At 33.8% G+C, this 25,528-nt stretch overlaps 1 protein-coding gene across 2 annotated transcripts in view; it reads left to right on the top strand.

The window, feature by feature from the left end:
- The first annotated feature begins 19,677 nt into the window (after positions 1 to 19,677).
- LOC118204158 (uncharacterized) overlaps positions 19,678 to 25,528 on the top strand; it is a 115,745-nt gene continuing 109,894 nt past the window's right edge. The window contains exons 1-2 of one of the 2 annotated variants that reach the window (XM_085827286.1): positions 19,679 to 19,779; positions 19,934 to 20,071. In XM_085827286.1, the coding sequence (XP_085683412.1) occupies positions 20,014 to 20,071 (58 nt within the window). In that variant the 5' untranslated portion in view covers positions 19,679 to 19,779; positions 19,934 to 20,013. Of the gene's footprint in view, positions 20,072 to 25,528 lie in introns of both variants that reach the window. The other variant, XM_085827285.1, reaches the window with a different exon arrangement.

Below are 25,528 nucleotides of genomic sequence, written 5' to 3'. Positions count from 1 at the left end.
TTAGCTGGGTGTCGAGGACAAGATTTATATGAGGCTGGATGACTTCCACCACAGTTGCAGCAAGTTGCAGGTACATCAAGCCCCTTGGTGCACTCACGTGCCCAGTGGGGTCCAGAGCATCTCGCACAACGGATTGGCAAAGTGCAGAGTTCCGAAGAATGGAAAAATCCCTGGCACCTAAAGCATTGAGTAGGGCCCTTTCGGCCGCGATAACGCTCAATGCTGACCTCTGTGCCCCACATGTCATTGACGGCAAACAGTTGGTCGAGGAAAGGATGTGGGATGACTTGCACATAAACAAGTGGCATAGGATGTCTGGAGCCTGGCTGGTAAAGCCGAACGCAGCGATGCACCTTAAATCCCAGTGACTCGATTTCCTCTTTGACGTCCTCGACATCAGTTTCCACAGGGAGGCCTCTGACTACAATTTTGACTGGCCGGTCCTGTTTAAGATCAAAAGTTTTGAATTGGATGCCGGCTTGCTTCATCCAACGTGTGACCTCCCTGAACTCCAGTTCAGTCTGCACAAAAAGTTTTAAATATGGTCCAGTGAGAGTACTCTTAAGGTTTGGGGCAATTTCTCTTAAGAAAGACACCTGGGTCTTCCAGTTCTTGCTACTCCTCATATGAATAGCCGGGATTTGATTTTGAGGCTGTGGTGGAGGGGGGGGAACGTTCCGTGCCTGCTCGGAACTGGTTTCTCCCTCGGGGGTTTGCTCCTTGACGGGGTCACCGCCGTTGATGAGCCATTCTTTAATAGCTTCATACTTATTTTTACTGTTTTTCCTAGTAATATTAGTACTAGCTAAGTAAGAATTTGAAATAGAAGTATTTGAATTTTGAATAGTATTTTGGTTACTGTTACTATCCACAGTTAAATCAATTATGGGAGGTTTTCCCATTTTTCTGGTGGCGGGAGTAATAAACCCCTCAGAGTCCACTGTTTGCGTCTTGCGCTTACGGGCAGAAACAGGTTTTCCTCGGATCTCGTGGGTCGTTTTCGCCTCCGTTTGGAGAGGGAGAGGATTTTCAACGGCTGTAGCGGCCATTTTGGCTAACCGCTCAGTCTCGATGATTTTTAGAAATTCATCTCTGGTCGGAGGCAAGTGAAAGATAGGAACTTCTAACACGTTCGCTATCTCGTTGATCTTATGAAAAAGTACTTTACCAGCATTGTCAAGCTGATTGTAGCTGGCAGTATCCACAGGAGTCGGTGTTCGTCTCATGAAGTTTTTCTGCTTCTGAATAGATTCGAACTGATGTTTGAGTTCGTAAAACTGACTGACAAGTCTTCCCCGTTCATCATCCGGTGCAGGGGTGATTTGCTGTGGTTGCGAATTGCACACTGTAGTACACAATTGCACAGGCGAAGTATCCAATTTGGTATTTTGCACATTTTGCTGTGAAGAATCACAAAATTCCACAGTTGAAGGCTGTGTCGGCGGGAGCTCGCAAAGCGAGCGACCGTCCTCGTCCGCGTCCATATCTCTCTCTCTGTGAGTTCTTCGAATCCAGGAAAGGGTAATGCGTGCATTTGGGTGCATGTGAAAAAAAAAATTCTATGCTTCATTTTGTATTACTTGTATAGTGAAACAATTCAAAAAACAGCTTTACATGCAAAGTTTTTCTCTGATGAATGAACTCAGCTGAAAACACGTTACTATTTTCTGTAAATTCTCCCCCCAACAAAAAGGATGCTCTTTTAAGTGAATTAAATTCTTACTGTGCTCTTATTACAGTTTTCTAAATTTTTCTGTTCCCCTTTTCTTATAATACATAAGCAGTTTTTTAAATATGCGTGACCCCTGAGCGCTAAGATTGGTAAGCTCGTTAAAGACTGGTAATTTGAAGGAATTCAAATCTCGGCAAATGGGTTTATTGCAGGGGAGGTTTCTTCGTTTTTGCTCATGTGAACGAATACGAATACTTTCCCTTTAAACGTCCTTTACGAGACGCAACTCCTTTTAGGAATATAATCTTCAAGTGCTGTGAACAATTCTAAACTAAATTTTTTATGATATAAAATTTCATATAAATTTATTCTACTGCCACTTTTGTGTACATTATATTTATGAATACAAACCTAAGATTGATATTGAATACTATTGACATAATTGGTGTTATGTTTAATACTGAAAATAATGTTTAAGCTAAAAACCAATTTGAACCCTTTTTTACTTCCTTGTACGAAGTAAAACGGAAGTATTGTAATCGCGAAAAGTTTCAGGCAACATATTTCAACGAAAATATCCATTTTGACCGCTTTCGAATGCAACTTAACAATGTTTTTGCGTGATATCTGTACGTAAGGGTAGAATAAAAGACTCTTTTCCTCCGAAAAAAATTATAAAACTGCTTTAAAATGAATTCTGAAGAGAATTTTTCGTGGCATCTGTACGAACGTATGTACGTATGTATCTCCATAACTAAAAAACGAGTAACCTCAGAACGTTGAAATTTTGTATATAGGACTGCTATAATATGTAGATGTGCACCTCGTATTTTGGCTGCAATCGGCCTCACCAAACGTATATATGTCACCGTGAAAGACCGAAATTGGAGAATGTCGACTTTCACCGGAGAATATCAACATTCACCAAATACGTCGGTGAAAGATCGAATATTGCACTACATTCTTGTATATTTCGGACCCTCACCGGTGTATGTCGAAAATCACAGATATGGCTCTGGTGAAAGTCGAAAAGAGAGACCATAAAGTGCCATAATAGTTTAAGTTGTTGCAATAAATAAGATTTGAATCACATAATTTAGTAAGATTTTTATTACTGTTATTTTATTTTCTCATTTAGAACGTACTGTATAATTAAGTAAGTTTTTAACTTCTATTATTTTCCTTTCTCATTTTGAATGTATTGTGTGTTTTAGGTTCTCATGTTCTTAAGTTCTTATTTCAAGTCTCAAGTGCGTTTATTCGCCACTGAATTACGGAGAAGAAAATATAATATTGTTATATGTTCAACATTTACCATTAGTACATGGTAAATGTCGACATTGACCGGTGTAAGTCAGAAATAAAAGTATTTGGAAAATATTTCGGACATACACCAAGAGACTATGTGAATGTTGACATTCACCGGTGAAAGTCGACATTCTCCAGATTTCAGTGTTTCACCGTAACATATTTTATATATTTATATATATATCCACTCTGTGACCCGGCTCAGTAATCTCAGTTTGTTTACACTTATATGTTTGTAAATTGTACATTTTTTGGTTTAAAAATGATTGACTTATGTTGTTCTTATCTTCCGGTTAAGGTTTTTATGCCTTTAGTAAATCTGTATGCAATATTTTTAGAAGTATCAACAATTTTAAAGTTGTCTAAGTGCCGCTAAGCCTTTTTTTTTTATGGCGGCCATTGATGTTTACATTTGAAACAGGAGTCTAGTGGATTTGTTGCCAATCTAGAGAAACTTAGCTTCGCAACAACAAAGATAACGTCTTCATTTATTATTGCGAATTAAATCATGCTTAATCCTTTCTGGAATTTTTCGAAGAAATAAGTAATTAAGAAGAAAATACAGATATTTTGAGTTTTTATGTATTTTTGCATTGTCGTGAAGTGAGAACTGAATTAATTGAATGAGAAATACTCAGTCGTCTGTGAAAAAATGTTTTTCTTTTTTGTTTTGTTTGCTTAATTGCTTTTATACATCGTTCTAGCTTTATTATAGGATTTGAATAGAACATGAGGCAACGGTTAGATAATTCTTTAAATGATATAAATTTTGTGCATTCTTTGTTATAATGTGAACGAAATATAATAAATACTGTTAAGTGAATCTAGCGCCAGAGTGTCGCTATGGTAAACAGAGTGAATTTTAAAGAATGCATTTATTCTATTGTGGTTTATGCGATGTCGGCGAAGTAGATTTAATTAAATCCAATAAGTTTAAACGAAATGCAAGAAAAAATGCGTATAATTTAATATTCCGTACAAGGAAGTCATGTGGTGTACACATCAGATTTTTATAATAAGGTAACATGCGCTAAACAGTTTTGAATAGAAAGAAACCGCTCGCGCGCTATTGGGCTTTCTTAGCTTACGAAAGCTTAATTTAAGTTGGTTATTTACATAACAAAGGAAAAAAATACATATTATTAATAGTGCATTTTACTGACAAAACTTTCTTTGAAAAAAAAAATAAAAGTACTGCAAAGAATAAGAGATATAGTTAACTTAAAGGCGGCCGATAATCAGTGCTGGTGCATATGTTTTTGCAGATAAAATCATTTTGCTCGTGCTGTCGTATAACAAAAAATATCCATAGATTATTTTTTACAGTTGTTAAAATAGTCCTGGACTATCTGTTTAAAGAGAATACCTTCTTGGAAAATTTTCAAATTGAAATTGGCTTGAACTCGCATAACGCATGGGGAAAATTATAAAGACACCAAGCCGCTAACTTGTTTGGTTCCTAGCGACAAATCCAGAACAAACATCAACATCCAGTACTCTTATTTACTCTAGTGAACGTACATATTTGTTTGTATATTAGTAATAGTATTAAAATAAAAATATTTATTCTATTAAAAGCTGTTGTTCAAAAATACACCCTTGTAAGGCATTTTCTTTGGTTAAGGGACTTCGTGTGAATAATTAATTCTACGTTGAAGCAAGACAATTTCTTAGAACTTAATGCTTCAAACAATTGAATGCTGGGATTCCTAGGGAAGAAAATATCCTCAAAAAGTATATTCGACAAAAAAATATTGAATTATAATCTTATAATGACTTATTAAATAATTAATAATTGTTATAATTATTAAATATAAAGCTTACTTATTTTTTACAAAATGTACAATAATACCCTTTATTTACAAAAATACCATACTGAACAATTATATTATAAGCTAATAAAATAACAACATTGTATTGTTTCTTATTAACTATGTGTCATCTTTCCTTTTCAGCTTTCTGTTATAGGATAATGTTTTTAATCCTATTTCAGACAAAGTGTACTGGTGTTTCAAGGACGGGAAGGCAAGAATTTTTAAATTTAGTCAATAAATTTATGATCAACAGAAAATTCATAAAGAAAAACTATTTCAGGTTAAAATTCCATTTCAGAATATCCTGAACGTATATAAAAAAGTGAAATACAAATTTGACACTGATATTATCACTGTTTAAGCCCTTAAATAACTCCTAAATGTTTTGTATATTGCTCTTAAAAACAGATCAGGTGTTTAAAAGTTAATACCATAATTTTTGTATTAAAAAAATCTCGAAATTATTGCTAAAGAAAAAGCAGAAACAAAGGCATTATTATTTATTTATACCTAGGGCAAATTTAATTTCTTTGAGATCGAGAAGATATTGAACCCCTTCGAGCCGGGTAGCGAAAACGCGCGCTTATCGCGGAGGCCGGCAGTGTCTTCCGCTAGCGTCTCTCCAGGGCCGGGGGCTTTTTTGCTACCAAGCCTAAATCCATGAAATTTCCGAAGTATCAACGCATTGTTTAATAATGCTCTATAGAGTATTTAAACGGCTTATGCTTTATAGATATTTTTATATATATACTTTGATTACCTTATTTCTTGTTTAAATGCATATTTTACACATGTTATTTTAATTACTCACCATTTTATGACTTTTAACATTATAATCTGAAAACTAAATATATTACTTAAAATTCTCTTTTCGTATGAAAAATTTTAAAACAGGGATCTACACACAGTCCTACGTTACATTCCTTGAACTCGTAATAACTCATTTGCTGTTTCATGCTCTGTTAAACATTTTCCACGCTTCGACATTGAAACGGTAAAAACAGAAAGAATTCACGTCTAACAAGATCTAATTATTTTCTAAAAACTGAACTGTAAACGGAAATACTCAACGCTTTAGCGCATATAAAACTTCTACTTACAATAAACAACTACCACGTGCGAATAAAGTGCGATTTAAAGAGACGTCATAAATCACGCCATTCGAAAACATTTAGTTCCCCGTTTGTTTATATAATCAAAAACACGTGTACGTGAGTCATGCTTCTCTCATTTCAAGTAGAAGGTCTAATGCACATGTATCTGAAACCATATGGACATACAGTGCCATCTTGTGGCAGAAATTATAGTTTAAAAAACGTTCCAAGGTACTGGCACAAATACGTGACAGTCGGTAGAGAATGCAACAATGCTCTGGCACGCCTGCGTGTCGGCCGGTAGATAAGTGTGTTCGTTGCTGGCACGTATACGTGACAGTCGGCGCGAAGGGGTTAAGTATATTTTAAATTTCAGCGCTTTTGAATTCAATGACAGATAAGAAACGCACTCGTGATTTTACTGCTTGCAACCGTGAAAAACTTAAACACGTTGCATTGACGGTAATGAAAAAAGTGGAAATTCTGCTAAAGATGGAGGTAGGTGCTTCTGCTCGGTTTATAGCAGAATCGTATGGAATTGCCACACGGACTGTGTATGATATACGAAACAATAAGGAAAAGCTGTTGAAATTTTACAGCAACAGTGATTCTAACACCGGAATCCGAAACCGGACGTCTTTGCATGAGGCGAAATCGGCAAACCTTGATTGCTGTCTAGTACGAGTCCAAACTTCACGCTGCCATATTACTATCTAAATTTTTTGTCTACATTTTGAACTTTTAGCCTAAAATGTCTCCAAAAACGCGGTTTTCACATATGCAAAAACTACGTTTTGAACACACAATTTAGCTAAAAATCCGAAACAAAAACAAAAAATTTAGATAGCAAATACGTAAAGTTTCTAACCAAAAATATTTGACAAGAATCCATGTACATGGCGACATGTTTTAACTTAAAAAACATCTACGAATGGCACAATGTAGGCAACGAACGAATCTACAAACTACGCACACCTCGCTTTAATAAATTAACATAACAACAATAAATTTCAAAGAATACCATGTACACAGCATCCTGTTTAAACTTAAAAAAAATTCTACGAATTGCACAATTTAGGCAAGGAAGGAAACTACGATCTACGCACTCCTCGCTTTAATAAAATAACATAACAACAATAAATTTCAAATAATACCATGTACACAGCATTCTCTTTCAACTTTAAAAAACATCTACGAATTGCACAGTCAACACTAAACAACAAAATAAATTTTAAACAATTTAAAAAAACAACAATAACGACAGAAATTCATACTAAAGAACCAATGAACATAACATTCTACAAAATAAGAAGGATAAAATAAAATGCACTTACTATGAATTAATGCGTTTTCGAATAGCAGAAATATAAATTTCATACCGCCTTTAACATGCCGCCACGTAATCACTATCGTATTTACATGACAGCCTGACACACTATCCAGAAAATTTATACTATGGTTCACAAATAAATAAAATCACAAATCCCTACTTCTATCATGCACTGCCATTAAAAATAATCTCCCAGACCCTCTTTCCACAGTTCCAAATACCCACTACCCCTCAACAGAATAGCCACAATAATATTTCCTTTTGCCGATCTTCAATTCAACAACTACCATTTTATCTTTTCCTCCCATCTTCTCAGACACAGAGGCGAACCAACGAGCTCCAGCGAAAGATTTTTCAACGTCAACAGGGTTGCCATAGAACACGCAATCGCGCCAAAAACCAGCGCAGAACACATATCACCACATTTGGTGAAATTAGGGCGTATATTAGAGTTGTACCCGCTTTATTTATTTTGCATTTTTAGTCTGAATATTACCTTTCCTGTCCTGAAATCCGCAAAAATGTTAAAATCCGCACACCCTCTGGTCCCAAGCGTTGCTGATTTCTGAACTTCTACTGTATAATGCATAATAGATGAATTAAAATGAGTTCCTAATGAGGTTCGTATAACCTAAACTTAAACGTCTTACACAGCGAATGAAAACACGTCGTCATGAAAAAGTCTTAAATAGAATAAAAGGGCATCAAAAATGAGATTTCAATAAATGAAATTTCACTCAAAGCAAGGCTTATTTCTACATTTTTTGGGGGGAGGGGAATAGATTAGAATGAATCTGTTTTACTTTAAAAATGTTTGGTTAATTTTTGGATTATGGTAACTTGGCGATTTTTTGGCGACCAACCCTGCTACAGCAACCTGCTAGTTTTTGTTTGGGCGCTATTTTGTTTTCACGAAGTAAAGGGATTTTTTTTTTTAACTCAACATTTTTTTCGCAACAATCTGCTAGCCGAATTACACTTATGCTAGAACTTTTATGGAACAAAAGTGCTTAATCATGACCAAGGAGGTTAGAATAGATGGAGATGGCGTCTCTGCTATTGCAGTACGAAGAAAGTGAAGCCAGGGGAAGGAAATAAGCCACGCCACGTGAGGGCAAGAAAACGATTACCTTACCGAGCGAAGTGAGGTAAAACGCCAGGTGGTTTCAAGTTCTCAGTGTGTTTTCTGATTTTGTATGCGTAGATCTGAAAGGCCTAAAAGGCACTGAATTGTTACAGCGAAATAATGTCTACATTTCCGACTTCATGTCCATGTAAAAGAATGTTTTAGAACGTGCATATACAAGTAGATTAATCGAAACTTGTGTTTCAATGGCCTTCAAGAAAGAGTTTGAGTATTTTCTTTGTGTAAAGTATATGTTGCAACTCTCAGGGCTACAACGTGCAGGTTACAAATTAAATAATCACAGCAGGGATTATTAATATAAAGATTTAATATGGATATCTCACACAAGCTGAAAAATTTACATTACTCTACCTAGTGCATACATATAACTGAGTGAAAAAGGGAATTTCCCCGCTTAGTTCGCATAAGAAAAAATAAGAATAATAAAAAATAGTCCAATCAGATGCGGCGCTCCTTCTGCCGACCTACGGCGAGCCGTTATGTAATCGTCTGTCTGCAGCGGCCGTCTCCAACAGTACACGAAGAAACATATATAGTTCTCAGATTTACCTTTTCATAATAATAATAAAAGCGATATTCGTAATTAACTTATAGCAAATCGATAAGTAAACAAGGGGAGTAGGAGTGGCTAGCTCTCCATGAAAAAGAAAACAGTGTACTTTAATGTCTGATCATAATTATATTACAGGTCTTACCTTTTATGTGTTTAACTACATTATATTTTGTGCTCAAGTAGTATTTTTAGTCGCATTTGTTGTGTGAGTTTTAAAATAACAACATATTTCTATCATTGTTTATTCAAATTAAGTTTTTTCGAAACATTAGTAATATTTATAACATGAAAAAGTTGAGAATTATATATACATAAAAATAAGTAAATTATAATCAAATAATAGTTTGAGTAAATAGTTACTGTTCTGTGTTCACAATACTTTTAATACTAGCATTCATTAATTACAGGATGCAATTACATAATGTAGAAATTATTGCAATTACATAATGTAAAAATAAAATGAAATGGCGAGAAAAGTAAGGGAAAGAGGACGTGAAGAATCTGCTAACCTTTACGACTATAACTATAGGTGTGGTTAGAGCACGTCAATCTTTCTAAGCCACGACTACTAAGGGCATGCTTCCCCTCTTTTTTGGCCTCACTTGGACTGCGTGAAGGTCATTTCCATGAGTTAGGGAGAAAGTGCAGAATCGCAAACTGTTTGCCGCGTTTTTAAGAATTGCACATACACGGTATCCATGTGCCCGCCGACCTATTTTCACTTAAACAAAACATCCCAGAATTGCACGAAAATGGCATTGCGCACACTCTTGACTTTATCCATGTACACTGCTAAAGTCCTAGCTAGTAACCTTTATCGCCTTACCAAAATGTCGCCAAACTACCTGTTACCATATTCCAAAGATTAGCTAAATGTTTTAATAAGGGAATAGCTACAATACCTTTGACTTCTTTTACAAGTATATGTAATGTAAAAGCATTTCGCGACTATTAAATTTCCATTTTTTACAAATCATTATAAATTGGGAAATATATTTTAACGTAATATGATGCTAACAATTAAAAGACATTTTATACATTATAAAAGTGAGAATTAACAATTTTACATACCTTTCACATTCGGGATTTTTTTCGTCTAACATCTTTGATGAATTCATCCCTGAAAATAGCCGACATATAACTTTCGATGTCAAAACAACAATTCAATATGGCGCTTCACGAAGTAGCAGTAAGATGTGTGGTTCGCATATTCACAAAGCCTACAGACCATTTCTGCTACTGTTTGCTCCGATTGGTTAAAACAGGAAACGTAGTGTTACAGAATCTTGTACTTGGCGACTTTTGCTTCATCGCCTTTACTATTTGTGTATGACAAGGAGGTTAGAACTCATGGAGATGCCTTCCACGCAGTCCAAGTGAAGCCAAAAAAGGGGAAAAGCATGCCCTTAGTAGTCGTGGCTTAGAAAGATTGATGTGCTCTAACCACACCCAATTTTGTTCCCTGTAGTCGTAAAGGAACGCAGATTCTTCACGCCCTCTTTCCCTTACTTTTCTCGCCATTTCATTTTATTTCGACATTATGTACGAAAGGTGTGCGGAAGCCATTGGGGAAACCGCAGCTAAGCGGTGACGATCTCGGAAGAAATTCTCGGACTTCTCGATCGTCGGTTCTACCCTCGCTGGTGACTTTTATTAACTCTGCCGTGCACGGATTTATTTTTATCTTAACTTTGCTGAATGACTTTGTCATTATTTGTCTTTTCGCAGTCGGGTACTGTGTTAAAAATTCAACACCTTTACTTTCTCTATTTATATATTAATGCTAATTTTTCTTATTTTTATTTCCTGGTTTGTACTTTTTGTAGTAGGTACCAGTAGCAAGATTAAAATCCAAGATCCCAAAAGCGTTTCAATAGAAATAGCGCATAATGGAATAAAATATAATTTTAGTTATACTTACTTTATAATTTGGGTAAAAAGAATAGGTAACTGACGCCCTTAAATGTTTACTGAATGTTTTCATTTGGCTAATTTTTTAAGATTCCTTTAGTTGTATAAATTAATACTCTATAGAAAATTTACACAACAGACTCTTTCTAACAGAAATGACGAAAAAGTACATATGCCATTTCCAAGTAAACAATTTTTCTTGCAAAACAATTATCATACTTTTAACAGTTTAAGTTCAAATACAAATAAACTGTTAATAAGATCAGTAGGTTATTTAAAATATATTCCACACAATTCCCCTTAGCTTTCATTCATACAACAAAAAATTATCGAATGCAATAAACGATATTCTTCTCGCTGTACTGAAAGCCCACAAGGTTTGTTTGGCGTTAATTACTACGCCTACAGGGCGATAACTCGCCATTCCAAATATGTCTGCCAAGCAGATGTTTCGTCCAATGAGAGCAGACCGTAGTAGAAATGGTCTGTAGGCTTTGTGAATATGCGTGTGGTTCAGTAGATGATCGGAACGCATGCGCAAAAGATTAAACCTGACTTGGCTTTGCCCCTGTAAAGGTTGCCTTTGGGATATACACAAACCAAGCTTTGTTCGACTCCTCGCCGATGCAAGATTCATGGAGGGGGTTAACTGGAAGTAATCTGACGTGCCTGTGTTGCACCTGCTCTGATTTCGCGCGTTTAAAACTGTAGTTTCATTCAGTTGCTAGACAATTTTCTCGGCGTCGCATATCCCAAATTAATTTTAATCATACATATTTGTTTTCTAATAATGCAAATATTTAAAATAATTTGTATATATATAGTTTTAGTCAGTTTTCCTTAAAATTCTATATGTAAAGTATCCTTTATATAATATGGCTTCTTATGCTGTAGCAACGTGCCTTAACACTTATAGAAATACGAAAGGAAGAGATATTGTATTTCATGCTTTCCAAAAGACAATTTGTTTTTGACGAAAGAATGGATACATAAATGTATCTATAATGGCAGGATTCTATTAATGTGAAAAAGGCAAGAAGGAGAAATCAGGTGGACTAGTGAAGATATTTCACGTTGCATTGTCATAAGAGCTCTGTCATCTAAAAGCTACGATTTTTAGAAAGAAAAAAAATGAGAATTCCTTTACCCAGCACTAGCACATTAAAAGAATGGTGCATTAAATTTTCATGTTGTCCAGGAATTTAGAGTGATGTTCTTGCTGTAATGAAAGAAAGTGTGTGTGTGTGTGTAATTATGGCAAAGCCTCGAGGGCCATCTGCCTAAGGGGAGGGATGCCTTCGTGGAGGTCCTTCTAAGGGAAACTGGCTCGTATACACGTTACACATGGTGAAAACCACGAAAACACCCATGCAGCCAGCCCGTTCGCGGGATTCGAACCTCGGACCGAACTACCAGTATTCAGCGACTTTACCGCTCGGCCGCTGGTGGGCCCTGTATTGAAAGAAAGATGCGAATATTTGAATTCTGTAGAAAAAATATGCTTTCTCATTTTCGCCGAAATGCATAATGCACTAAACTCCTTAATTTCTACTGATTTACCAATTATTTAGTTTGCATCTTTTAACGCTTTTCCGGTTAAAATTCCATAATCGGGGTGAGCGCCAAGCTTGGCGAGAGTTTTTTTATTTGGCGCGATTTTAATTAAGTTGTGGTTTCTGGCTGTAAGTTTTCTTGTGGCAAACCTAGAGCTTTATTTCGGTAACTGTAAGAGCGCGAATTTAGTGTAGCCAGATTTTTTTAAAATTTATTTTGAAATACTGTGCTTGTTTTTAAAAGTTTTACTGTTTAATATTATTGTTATATATATGTTTAATATTATTGTTATATATATGTTTAATATTATTGTTATATATATGTTTAATATTATATTTATATAAATATTTGCAGAAGGTTAAACTGTTGTTGTTGGGAGAATGTTGGATTACATATGACATGAAGTTTATAATTTATGAATGTTTTCATTTAATTTTATTTAGTTAATTTTTTTTTTTTTTTTTTAGTTTTATTTCTTGCATGTGGCAATCGAAAGATGTGGAATATTTAAAGCTTTGAACGAAAATTGTTTAGTGTGTTGAATTCCACGACGACAGTAACTTGAATATTTTTAGTTGGTTTTTATGATGCTGAATACGCATAATTTGCTATTCTGTTTACGTTTAAAACTGACTTCGCAGTACTAAGTGTATGCATTTATTTACTGAATAATTATTTGTTTTACTCATTTAGTATTTTATCGTCTCATTTTAATATTCTGTTTACATAAAATAACGGCGTTTCACTACTGCAAAACTTAAAAGTTACTATTCTGTTGACGTTTAAAAATCACATTTTAGTGCTTTCATTGCCGCCTAAAAAATTTTAAAATCGCCAAATTTTGAAGGCCAAAATATTTTGGCGCCAATTTACCCTCTTATGGAATTTTAGTCCTTTTTCCATTGCCAAAGCTATTTTTAAAGTGCCATCTAAACTGATATTATCCTGCTCAAAAGGGCTGCTAAGATAGCCCTATCTCTTAGACCACTCACAAATACGTCCCGCAACATCACATTTAACATGCTCTGATCGTAAGCATTACGGTATGGTAAAGGGACCTAATTCTGCCATATTCACGCTAATTGGCTCCTCTTGGGACTGCTTTCGATTTCAAAATACATGCCTGCTAGGAATTATTAGTGGCTTAGGATTTAACTGATTTCTCAATGTAGTTTTTCCACATCATGATCTTTATCGGAAGGATTAAAAGGTGGTGGTGTGGTGTTTAATTATGACAAAGCACACTAGGGCTATCTGCCTAAGGGCAGTGATGCCTTCGTGGAGGACTTTCTAAGGGGAATTGGCTGGTATACATGTTACACATGGGGAAAACCACGATAACACCCATGCAGCCAGCTCGTTCGCGGGATTTGAACCTCGGACCGAACTACCAGTGTTCAGCAACTTTACCGCTCGGCCGCTGGTGGGCAAAGGATTAAAAGGAGCCGGCAAGTTCTTTAAGAGACTGTACATTTTTCCGGACAAACTGCAAATGACAACTTTTCAAAGTTTATCGCGTGGAACATTTTGTATATCTAAATAAATTTCAGGCTCTAGTGTAGAATTGGGTGCCCCTTCGATTAGCGACAATTTTTTGCAAAATTTTGGCGATAAAATCTCATTCCTGGTTACCATGATAGTTTAACTTTGCTTTAGCCTCCTGATTTTTTTAAAATAAAAATAGATTGATGCGTACATGGTCAAATTTAAAGCAGTGAGCAATGCCTAGTTTGTGCGATTCTAGGATGTTTTTTTAAGTGAAAACAGATCGATGTGTACATGGACATAGAGTTTATGCAATTCTTTGACTTCTTATTTTGGTAGCGGCCATCTTGAAATTGTGTCTTCCTGGCGCCGATCTTGGCGTCAAAAAAGAATCGCCAAAAAACAAGGGGCACCCAATTGTAAACTTTTACCAAATTTCAAATCTTTCTAAAATGTATCAAACTGTACTTCATGTTCATTATATTTTTCAAACTGAAGAGAAAGTTTACAATTATCTGTTAGTTGAGTAATAACTATTGCGTCAATTCAATAGAAAATATTAATTAATGTGGAAAGCATTCCAACAGTAGTTAAGTAAAACAACACTTACCTGAATCATCGGGTTCTTCATTCAGGTATATCCAAAATTACATACAGGATCAGCTTTTTAAAACTTTAATCTGTGCAAAAGTTATAACAAAGAGGTTATTACAAGAGCTCAAAAACTAGGCATCCATTTTCTAAGACATTTATCAACAAAACAAAACTAAAAATGGAACATAGATTACATCATAAATCGTTGAGCGCGCGGTGAAAACTTACGTAATCTTTCCTTATCAGTTCAATCCGTTATACGTGCGTTCAGGTGGAAGTATCACGTATCCCAACAACAACTGTAGCAAGCCTCTCCATGAGAGCTTTTTTCTGCTCTGTTAACTCAATTACAAGCTATTCCTTGGTTAATTCCTCCGAATAAAATAATTAGAAAAGTTTTACCTTTTACCCTGTCTTTTGTGAGTATTTATTACACACGATACTGCATTTAATTATTTGCTACTTTATTATATAAAAGACACATCACACTGTAGTTAAAAGCTTACAAATACACGCGTAAAACTTCAACGACCAGCACTTATAGTACGTCCACGTCCACACTCGATTCGCGAGCTACCTAATGCTTGGAGCGTGTCAGTTCTAAGCTCGATTACGATTAAGTTCTCGATACAGAACACTCTGCTTGTATTCGGGGGGGGGGAGCTAGATTAACAAATTCTAGCTACACTTACTTCTGTTTCTAAATGCCACCTGCTAATCGACTTGTACTGCATTGTGCTGATCTTTTGTAAAATTCTGTAGGCTATAGTTTTGTAAACTTTACAAAAGTAGCGAAATATAGCATTTGGGATACTCTGAGAAATCACCGGATAGCGCTGCATTGCTGAATATGCTTAAAAGGAGCATACATTTTATTGCTTATAAACAGGACTTTAACATTTTGCTATTTTGTATCATGAAATATTTTTAGATAAGTATGTTTATGCACATTAAAAAAATTGGAAAATATCAACATTGGCAGAGCTTTAGTGCAAAAACATGATGGTAAACTAACTAACTAAATAAATAAAAATTCTAAAAGCTTTCAGATTCCGTATTAAACATAAACGCGCGTTTTTTCCTTTACATACATACACGTTTCGAAAGCATTTAGGTTCATGTCCTTTTGGGCTAAAAGTATTTAAAAACAGCATATCTTTAGAATTTCCGATAAACAGTCTCGCACGCTAGAGATAAAAATACCTTTTTTTCCATATAGTGTTGCTATTGCTTGCTCTGAAATCGTTAAGTTTGTTAATCAAAAATTCGTTAAAGTATTACAAAATATGAAATTGAAAATAAAATACATTCGAAATTCAAAATTCGGGCTTCCAGATGCTCATATTCAGATGGAAGACTATGTTACTCAAATTTTGATGGCTCTAGGTACCGTTGTCTTTTTACAATGCGAGAAACATACGTACATTCATGCAAATTCTTCATTATTTAGTTTCTTTAAATATAATATAGGGCGACTCTATTTGGCGGCAACAATTTAAAAAATGATACAATGCTTTTAATGATTTAACGCAAAATGCCGTTTTGAGTCTTTATCTTCTGGGCTGATAAAAAATAAAAATTAATAAATAAAGGATGTTTAAAAAATGACATGTTAACACATGTTGTGAACAATTACATTTCCATAACTTCTGTTTAATTATCAAGCAAGAACTGAAAATTTTCATGAATACCACAGGAACTGGAATTTCACAGTCACACTACAAATTTAACATGTTCGCTGCCGAGCGACAAAACAAAATCCACGCCAACAAATTTTAATTAATTATTTGTAAAATAAAAATTCAAAACGTGTAGTTATGAGAAAGATAATTGTATTTATAGAGTAGTTTAATTTCTTTATTAATTATAAGAGTTATATCGAAAATCGGTTTTTGTGATAAAATATTTTATGGCAATGCCAACTACGAGTATATTCGTAGTTGACTGTTGCTTATAACGAGGGGTTAATTATTTTTACAACAATTGGTATAACAAATATTATTATACATTGCTTGCTTACTTTTACAGTTTCCATGTTATTTAGTTTATATTTAGTTCAAAGGGTAATTTACTCTGAAGGACTATTAATTTCGCTTAGCCATTTTGCATCGAAAACTTTAAAAGGCTCACTTTTCAAATCGTTGCCATCCTATATTATGGCCCTGTCTTATATTTAAAATAAATAATGAAGAATCTGCATAAATTGTATGTATGTTTCTCGCATTGTAATACACAACGGTATCTATAGCCATCAACATTTGAATAACATAATCTTTCATAGAATATGGGCATGTGGATACCCTAATTTGAATTTGAAATTTGCATTACTATCGATTTCAGATTTTGTAACATTTCAACGAATTTTTGATTAACAAACTAAAGTATTTCAAAGCGAGCAGTGGCAACACTGTACGAAAATAAAAACATTTTTATCTGTAGTACCCGATACTCTGTATCGGGAATTCTAAAGATATGCTCATTTTAAAATTAAGTTTCGATATTGCTGTTGAACTGAATTTTATAGTTTCAATGCGCGATACATGATATTTAAAGGTAACGCACAAAATGTTAAAAAAACGCCCCTTTGGACGTAATTGAAAATCTGAAACCTTTCAGAATTTTTTTACTATTTACTGGGTGACTATAATTAAAGTTTCAAAACGCTATAAAAATATCTGATGTGTATACCACATGACTTCCTTGTACGGAATATTAAATTATGCGCATTTTTTCTTGCATTCAATTTAAGCTTATTGGATTGAATTAAATCTACTTCGCCGACAGCGCATAAACCACAATAGAATAAATGCATTCTTTAAAATTCACTCTAGTATTTGTTTACCATAGCGACACTCTGGAGCTAGATTCACTTAACAGTATTATATTTTGTTCATATTATAACTCATAATGGACAAAATTTATATCATTTAAAGAGTAGAATTATCTAATCGTTGCCACATGTTCTATTCAAATACTTTAAAGCTAGAATGATGTATAAAAGAAATTAAGCAAACAAAACAAAAAAGAAACAGTTTTTCACAGACGATTGAGTATTTCTCATACAATTAATTCAGTTCTCACCTCGCGAGAAGGCAAAACTACATAAAGACTCAAAATATCTATATTAAAAATTACGAAGTAAATCTTAAACACTTATTTCCTCGAAAAAATTACAGAAAGGATTAAGCATGATTTAATTGGCAATAATAAATGAGGGCGTTATCTTTGTTGTTGCGAAGCTAAATTTCTCTAGATTGGCAACAAATCCACTAGTCTGCTGTTTCAAATTTGTTGATAAAAAAAAATTGTTGATAATTCTAAAATTATTGCATAGAGATTTACTAAAGTCATGAAAACCTTAAACAGAAGATAAAAACAACATAATTCAATCATTTTTAAAGCGAAAAATGTACAATTCACAAACATATAAGAGTAAAGAAACTGAGATCACTGAGCCGGGTAACAGAGTGGATATATATATACATATATTTATATACTTTTGGTGCGGCCGATTGCAACCAAAATACGAGGTGCACATCTACATGTTAAAGCAGTCCTATATACAAAATTTCAACGTTCTGAGGCTTCACGTTTTTGAGTTATGCGAGATACGTACGTACGTACGTACATACGTTCGTACAGACGCCACGAAAAATTCTCTGCAGAATTAATTTTAAAGCAGTTTTATAATTTTTTTGGAATAAATGAGTATTATATTCTGTCCTTACGTACAGATGTCACACAAAAACATCGTTAAATTGCATTCGATAGCGGTCAAAATGGATATTTTCGTTGAAATATGCTACCTGAAACTTTTCGCGATTACAATACTTCCTTCTTACTTCGTTCAAGGAAGTAAAAAGAATCACTGATGAAAATGACGTGAAATTTGAAAGGGATGTTATTGAAGAAGGCGGAAAGCGTATGGCAGAAGAAAAAATTTAGTGTTATTTTTTCGAGCAGATGGGTGCTTCCGGTCCTGTTACCGCAACCGTCACTGGTCAAAGCTATGCGTCTCTTTTGCGCAACCACGTGATTCCAGCTCTGCAACAGCGTGGATGTGTGGATGAAATCATTTTTCGCAAGATAGCGCTCTTCCGCTCATTGCACATCTCGTGAAGCAGCTGCTGAGGAGCCATTTCGGAAATGCTCGAATTATCAGCCGTCATTTGCATTTCCCTACAGCTTAGCCGTCCCGATTGCCTATCTTACTCCCTGTGTCTTTTGGCTGTGGGGATATCTGAAGGATGTTTTGTTTTGTGCTCCAATCGCAAATTTAGCGGAATTAAAGGCACGCATTTCACAACACATTCTGAACATCAGCCCGGAGACACTGCAATCCGTTGTTTGCCCCTTTCGATGTGATATGTACAGTCATGCAAATAAAAATACTCAACAATTCTAATTTGTCAATGCGTTTTAATGTGTAACTTACACCTTAGCCGTTGTTTTACGAATCATTTCTCGTTTCTCGTCGTGATTCTGCCGCGTACAGCGCCATCTATTGCTAAATTTGAAACTAAATTTTTTTCTTCTGCCATACGATTTGCACCTTCTTCAATAAAAATCCTTTCAAATTCGACGTCATTTTCATCAATGGTTCTTTCTTAATAGCGTTTTGAAACTTCAACTTTAATTGTAATCACCCTGTATATTATACTTATAATATTTTAGTTATAATAAATCTCTTGAATTGCCCCAAATTGTTGTGCTTTTCTCTAATCTCCAGAGGCACATACCTTCAAAGAACATGAAAATAGTACGAGTTTGATCGTATTTGGCGTAGGTAAAACAAAAAAGTTCAACGAATTAATTCGTAGCTGGCGGTTAAACACAAACTTCGACCTACAAGATGACTCGTGGTTGGCAGCAAATGTGTTAATGTAAAAAAAAAAAAAAAAAAAGTAGCAATTACTGCATTAAGGAAAATGTTGTAATAGTAGTGGAATATTTTGCAGAATCCTTTGTAAGAGTAATATTTTCACGAAGCAGTGAAATGTTTTATCTATTTTTCCTCAAACGTAAGCTACAGAGTGTATTTTTGTATCCTTTATCATTAACACATACGCTTTTCATTCTTTTTACCCTTTTATTCATCCTTCGTTTATCAGTCGAACAAATAAGCAAAGAATTTATCGCCATTATCAGTTTTCAGATTTCAATAGCAGATTATTACGTAAGTAAATGGGCAACCAATCTACAGCATTTTGCTTTATTTTGTCAGGCATCGATAAAAAAACCTCCTCTCACTAATAACGATCAAAAACAAAACTCTAAACTGCTGCCAACTTCTCAGCTACCTAAAAGAATAATTTAGGTAGAAAATTTTCATTTCTTAAGAGGATGAAATAAATTCCTGGCAATAATTTTATTAATAAATTCGAGATTTCTTTCCTAAGAGTTTTTGAAGAAGCGATTAAGAAAGAGAATGAAAACGCTTAACGTTTTATGTGTTGCTCTGTTATTTTCAGCAACTTGTGGAAGCAACATATTTACAGATCTATCAGGAAATACTGAAGAACTTTTAAAACAATCATCACTGGAGCAAGTTATGGAATTCCAAGATGTGGAGGAAGGGAAAATGATGCTTCAAAATCTCACTCAAGATAGTAAGCATTTATTTGACAAATTAACGAAATATTTAATTTAAACCAAAATGCTATAGTATATTAAGATTACGGAGAAAATAAGGTATTTCAATAGTATTTATTCATAAGAGAAACCTAACAAAAGCTAAATTAAGTATGTAAAGAAGACTTCTTAAGGTACTTGGATTGTATTGAAATAATTTTTAAATAAAAAATAATTTTTAGCTATCATAATAATTTTACCACCAAAATATTAACCGTGACGTTGATTACAGTGGAAGAGAGAGAGAGTTTAAATTCAAAATTAGAAAAGTTATATTTAATTAAATGTAATCATTCTCAAATATGTTATTTCTACTATTTCATGAAATTCTGCTAATTTCCTAAGGTAATTCGTATTCAAAAGCCTAGGACTTTATTTTTAGTCAAATATAATCAAATATACTTAAAAATGACGTATTTAAAAAAAATTTCAATAAAAAAAAAATGCAATTTAATATTGCAATAAAACTATGTGATATAAGTGTTTTGACCCAATTAACCCCAAAGTGAAACAAATTAAACAAAACTATGTAAAATTAATACTTTGAAAAATATATTTACTTTACTATTATTGAAAAATATATTAATTACTGTAATTTCCTTTGTTAACCCAAAGCGGTGTTAGCCCGAATGGGCTATTAGTCTCGAAACGTGATTTTGGGCCGCCCCCTATGAACGGCGAAGCCTTTTTCAAATTTTTGCTAGCAAATATTATCGCCCTCTATTATTTTAAAGAAATAAAATAATGAATTATGCATGCATGTATGCATGTTCTTCGCAGTGTGAAAAAACGACAGAACCTAGGGAGATCTAATTTCGAGTAATCTAGCGCTTCATCCGAATATGTGCACCTGGAAGCCCAAATTTTAATTTCGAATTTTATATTTCATATTTTGTTAAACTTAAATGTATTTTTGAATAACAAACTCAACGGTTTGAAAGCGACCAGCGGCAACACTGTGTGGAATAAAACATTTTTATTTCCAGTGCGTGAGACTGTCTATCGGAAATTCTAAACATATGCTGCTATGCAGCTTTTAAAATTTTTGCAATTTTGTTATTAAATTTTATTGTGCGAAGAAAGTGACGCTTAATTATAAAGCTAAAAAAGATAAAAAGAAGTAAGTTGCTTCTTTTTATCTTTTTTAGCTTTATAATTAAGCTTTTAATTTATTATTAATATTACATATTTAATATTTAATTTATTATATATTTAATAAAAGCTTAATAAATTAAGCTTTTAATTTATTAAGCTTTTATTTATTATCTTTATCATTTTTAGCTTTATAATTTTTTAGCTATTTTATTCAGCAGCGGCCCCACTTTGCCGAATAAAACATTTTTACCTCCAGTCCGTGAGACTGTCTGTCGTAAATTCTAAACATATGCTGTTTTTAAAATGCTTGCAATTTTATACTTAAATTATACTTGGCATATGTGCGAAGAAAATGAGGCTTAATAATAAAGATAAAAAGAAGTCTGTTAGCAGGAATAAGAGCAGCGGTCCCACTGTACTAAATAAAACATTTCCATCTCCAGTGTGTGAGACTGTATACTGGAAATTCTAAACATATGCTGCTTTTAAAATTTTTGCAGTTATATACTTAAATTGTACTTGGCATATGTGCGAAGAAATTGAAGCTTAATAATAAAGATAAAAAGATAAAAAGAAGTCTGTTAGCAGAAATAAGTGCAGCGGCCCCACTGTACTAAATAAAACATTTTCATCTCCAGTGCATGAGACTGTATACTGGAAATTCTAAACAGGTGCTGCTTTTAAAATATTTGCTTTTTTATTCTTAAATTGCATTTGACATATGTGCGAAAAACATGATGCTTAATAATAAAGCTAAAAAGATAAAAAGCAGTCTGTTAGCATGAATAAGTGCAAAAAGTAGACTTGTTGACTGCGACCTTAGCGAGAGCGTAATAAAATTTGAGAAATCCTTTTGGGTGACTGAGTTAAAATCTGAACCCATTCAGATTTTGCTTTTTTAAAAAAAATTGTTTGCTTGCAATATTGAAATATTTTTATCTTATCATATTATTTATTTTCGTGAAGTTTCATAATAGTTATTAATAATAATAAAAAAATGTTTCCCTCTTTCAGCTTAAAAATGTTTAAATTTTAGCACAAGGGTAAACATTAAAAAAAAGTTTTTCTTTTAAAAAACTGAAGATAAACAATTTCTAAATAAATGAAAATTACGAACAATTAAATCAATTATTCTTCTTTCTTAACAAGAGATTTATAAACAGAAATTTATTGGTTTAAAATTGGCCATAAATTAACCATTTAATATTCTGTTTGTATGAGTTTTCTCATTAACTAATATGAATACTTTTATCAATGTTTACTGAAATCAAATTCCTTAATATGTTTTTATTATTCGTAAGATATCGGTCAATATGCTTAATTTTGTAATAAATAAAAAAGCATATTACTAAAATAAGAGGCAGAAAATTCTTTCATAATGTTGCAATTAATAAATTATGGAAATTAGAGCTCTGCTATATTTTATTGCGAAAATGTTCTGGAGCGAAAATTTCTTACAAATGTGTCTACCGTGTCTTTATACAGGCAAAAGTACTGCAAAATGTACTGCACATATCATAAAAGATGTAAATATATATTGTGGAAATTAATTTAAGGCCATTATGGAAATTAGCTCTCAATAATACTCAACATTCCTTGCTAATTTCACTTGAAAACATTCAGTAAGTTTGGGGAACATTGCAAGGTTTTTTTTCGATGATAAAATCGTGTTCTTTTATTTGGAAAATTAATTATGCGGCTATAATACTAATTCTCTATTTCCACTTAAATTCCAAAATTTGCGCAACAGGGAAGGGGGGGGGGAACTTTGAAGCCCATTTATTCATGCAAGAAAATGCCAAAACTTGTCAGGCACTGTTTAGCTGGTTGTGTGGCCTAAAGCAGAGAAAACTCGAGGGCTAGATACAGTTAGTGGCCAAAACTGTGGACACTTTCGGAAATTTTTATGTTTTTGAACTTTGTATGCTTATAGAAAATGTTACGTTTAGCAAAATGCAAACTTGTATATATCATTTTAAAGAGAATACAAAATTCAATTATTTGCAACACAAAAAAAAAAAAAAAAAAAGTTATACAGTTAAAAGTCGTTAATCCGGACTCGTCGGGACTTCGGCGATTCCGGATTATAGATCATCAGTTTAAATCTCGTAAGATGGCATGCAGAAATTCTAAAATAAAAAATATGAAACCGTAATTTATAAAATAAAGAACAATTATGATCTAAAGGGTATCAAAATTTACAAAAAAAAGCTTAATATTTATTTGTTTACTTTATTAAACATTTCTTTCCATGTAAGTTGTTTAAGTTGCTTCGGTTTATGTGATAATACTTTCTCTTTAATTCTATAAACAGACATAATTTCTTCTTCAGTTACAAAGTTCCGCCGTTCAAGTCCCGTTAATTGCTGTGCCCAGAATACCGACTAACTTGTCAATCGAAATTTTTTCGTTTTCACTAACCTCTCTGTCACATTCTTCATGTCTTTATCCATTTTTGCAGCAATTTCACTTTTTGTTTGTTGGACATCGAAAATTACTTTCGTTTTGTAGATCCTTTGGAAGTTCCAGCATCGGAAATTCTATTTGACATAATCGAAAGTTCAAGTTTACTTTTATAAAATTGGTCTTACAGTCTGCAAAAAATAACAAGCGGGATCCATTTCGAAGATTAAGGAACAACGCAATCATTAACATTAACTGAAATAGATAATTAGATAATTTTAGCTTATCTAATTATCTATTTCATTTTAATATTTAATGTATAACCGTCCGTTATACATTAAACGCGCAGGCAAAAACGTATTCTGCACTTGCGCACACGCATATGCGCAGTAGTCAAGGTCTTACGCGCACGCGTAAAACGCCTGTGCACATGTGCCAACGCGGCGCATGCGCAGAAATTTTTTAGCTTTGAAGTCCGGATTATGGGTGTCCGAATTAACGACTTTTGACTGTATGTACTTTAATATAACTAAAAAACACAGTTATGAAGTGGTTTGTAATGTCTAACTTTCCTGGCCAATCACTGTTCTTGTTCTGAGAACCAATCAAATGTTAGTAACTGCCAGTAGAAGCTGACATCATGTTTACACTTGAAACAATTCATTATTTTGCTTTGTTCTGTAGAAGAAGGACCTGTTTCTTATACACTGCAATTACAAATAGGAATTTTTGTAAAAATTTTTAATATTTAGTCAAGAAGCAATGACATCAAATAAAAGAGTAGATTGGACACCTAGAAAGAGATGTAATATTGTTGTGTTACAAGAAAGTGTTCTTTCCTATGCTGAAATTGCAAGACAGGCGGGTGGTTCTATGACTACATCTGGAGTCCGAAAGTTTTGTTTACGATATCAGGAGACAAATTCAATAAAAAAACAAAGAAGGAGAAGGCCGAAAAAGGTGCACCACATCTATTGATGACAGAAGAATAAAAAGACTATGTCTCCAAGATAGAAAAATGTCATCAGCGGCCATCAGAAGTGATCTGAATGATGCTGGTGTTTCTGTCAGTTCAAGAACAATCAGGAGAAGATTAACAGATGTTGGAATGAGAGGTAGAATTCCACGAAAAAAGCCTTATCTTAATTTTCAGCAACGGAAAAGAAGACTACAGTGGGCAAAGAAACGCATTAAATGGACAGATGATCAGTGGTCACAAGTTATGTGGAGTGATGAAACTAAGATATCGTTATTCGGTAGTGATGGACGAGTAAGACGTAGAATAGGAGAAGAGCTACATCCTGATTGCATTCAAGCAACTGTGAAGAACTCAGTTAGTGTTATGATTTGGTCATGCATGTCAGCAGATGGTATTGGTCGCCTTCATGTCATCGATGGGACACTGAATGCCAGAAAATACATTGACACTATACTAGAACCAAAACTTCTACTTTCCATCAGAGATCTCTTTCCCAACAATGCTTCGTTTATTTCTGAGCAGGATTCTGCTCCTTGCCACACGGCCAAAATATCGAAAGAGTGGTATCGTACAAAGAGCATTAAATTGTTGTCATGGGCAGGAAACAGTCCTGACCTCAATCCTATCGAAAATTTGTGGCACCGTTTGAAAACTCTTGTAAGAATGAGGCGCCCATCAAATAAAAGTCGAACTAATTGAGGCTATAATTGTTTCCTGGCATCATGTAATAAGGAAAGAAGAGCTTAAAACTCTTGTCAGCTCAATGAAACGTCGATGTGAAGCTGTAATCAAAAATAAAGGGTACCCTACTAAGTACTGATAACTCACTGCAATCATCACTATCTAATGTATATCGATAACTATTATCGTTTAACTTTTTTTTGTATTGAAAATGATTGAATTTTGTGTTTTGTATTGAATTCAGTAATAAATTCTCTTTAAAGTGATATATACAAGT

This window comes from Stegodyphus dumicola, chromosome 11 (assembly GCF_044657685.1).
Source record: "Stegodyphus dumicola isolate Sdum_Otavi_A_Nest chromosome 11, ASM4465768v1".
In the NCBI taxonomy this organism is placed as follows: domain Eukaryota; kingdom Metazoa; phylum Arthropoda; class Arachnida; order Araneae; family Eresidae; genus Stegodyphus; species Stegodyphus dumicola.
Note: the sequence above shows the minus strand (reverse complement) of the source record. Positions and strands in the feature narration are given on the sequence as shown.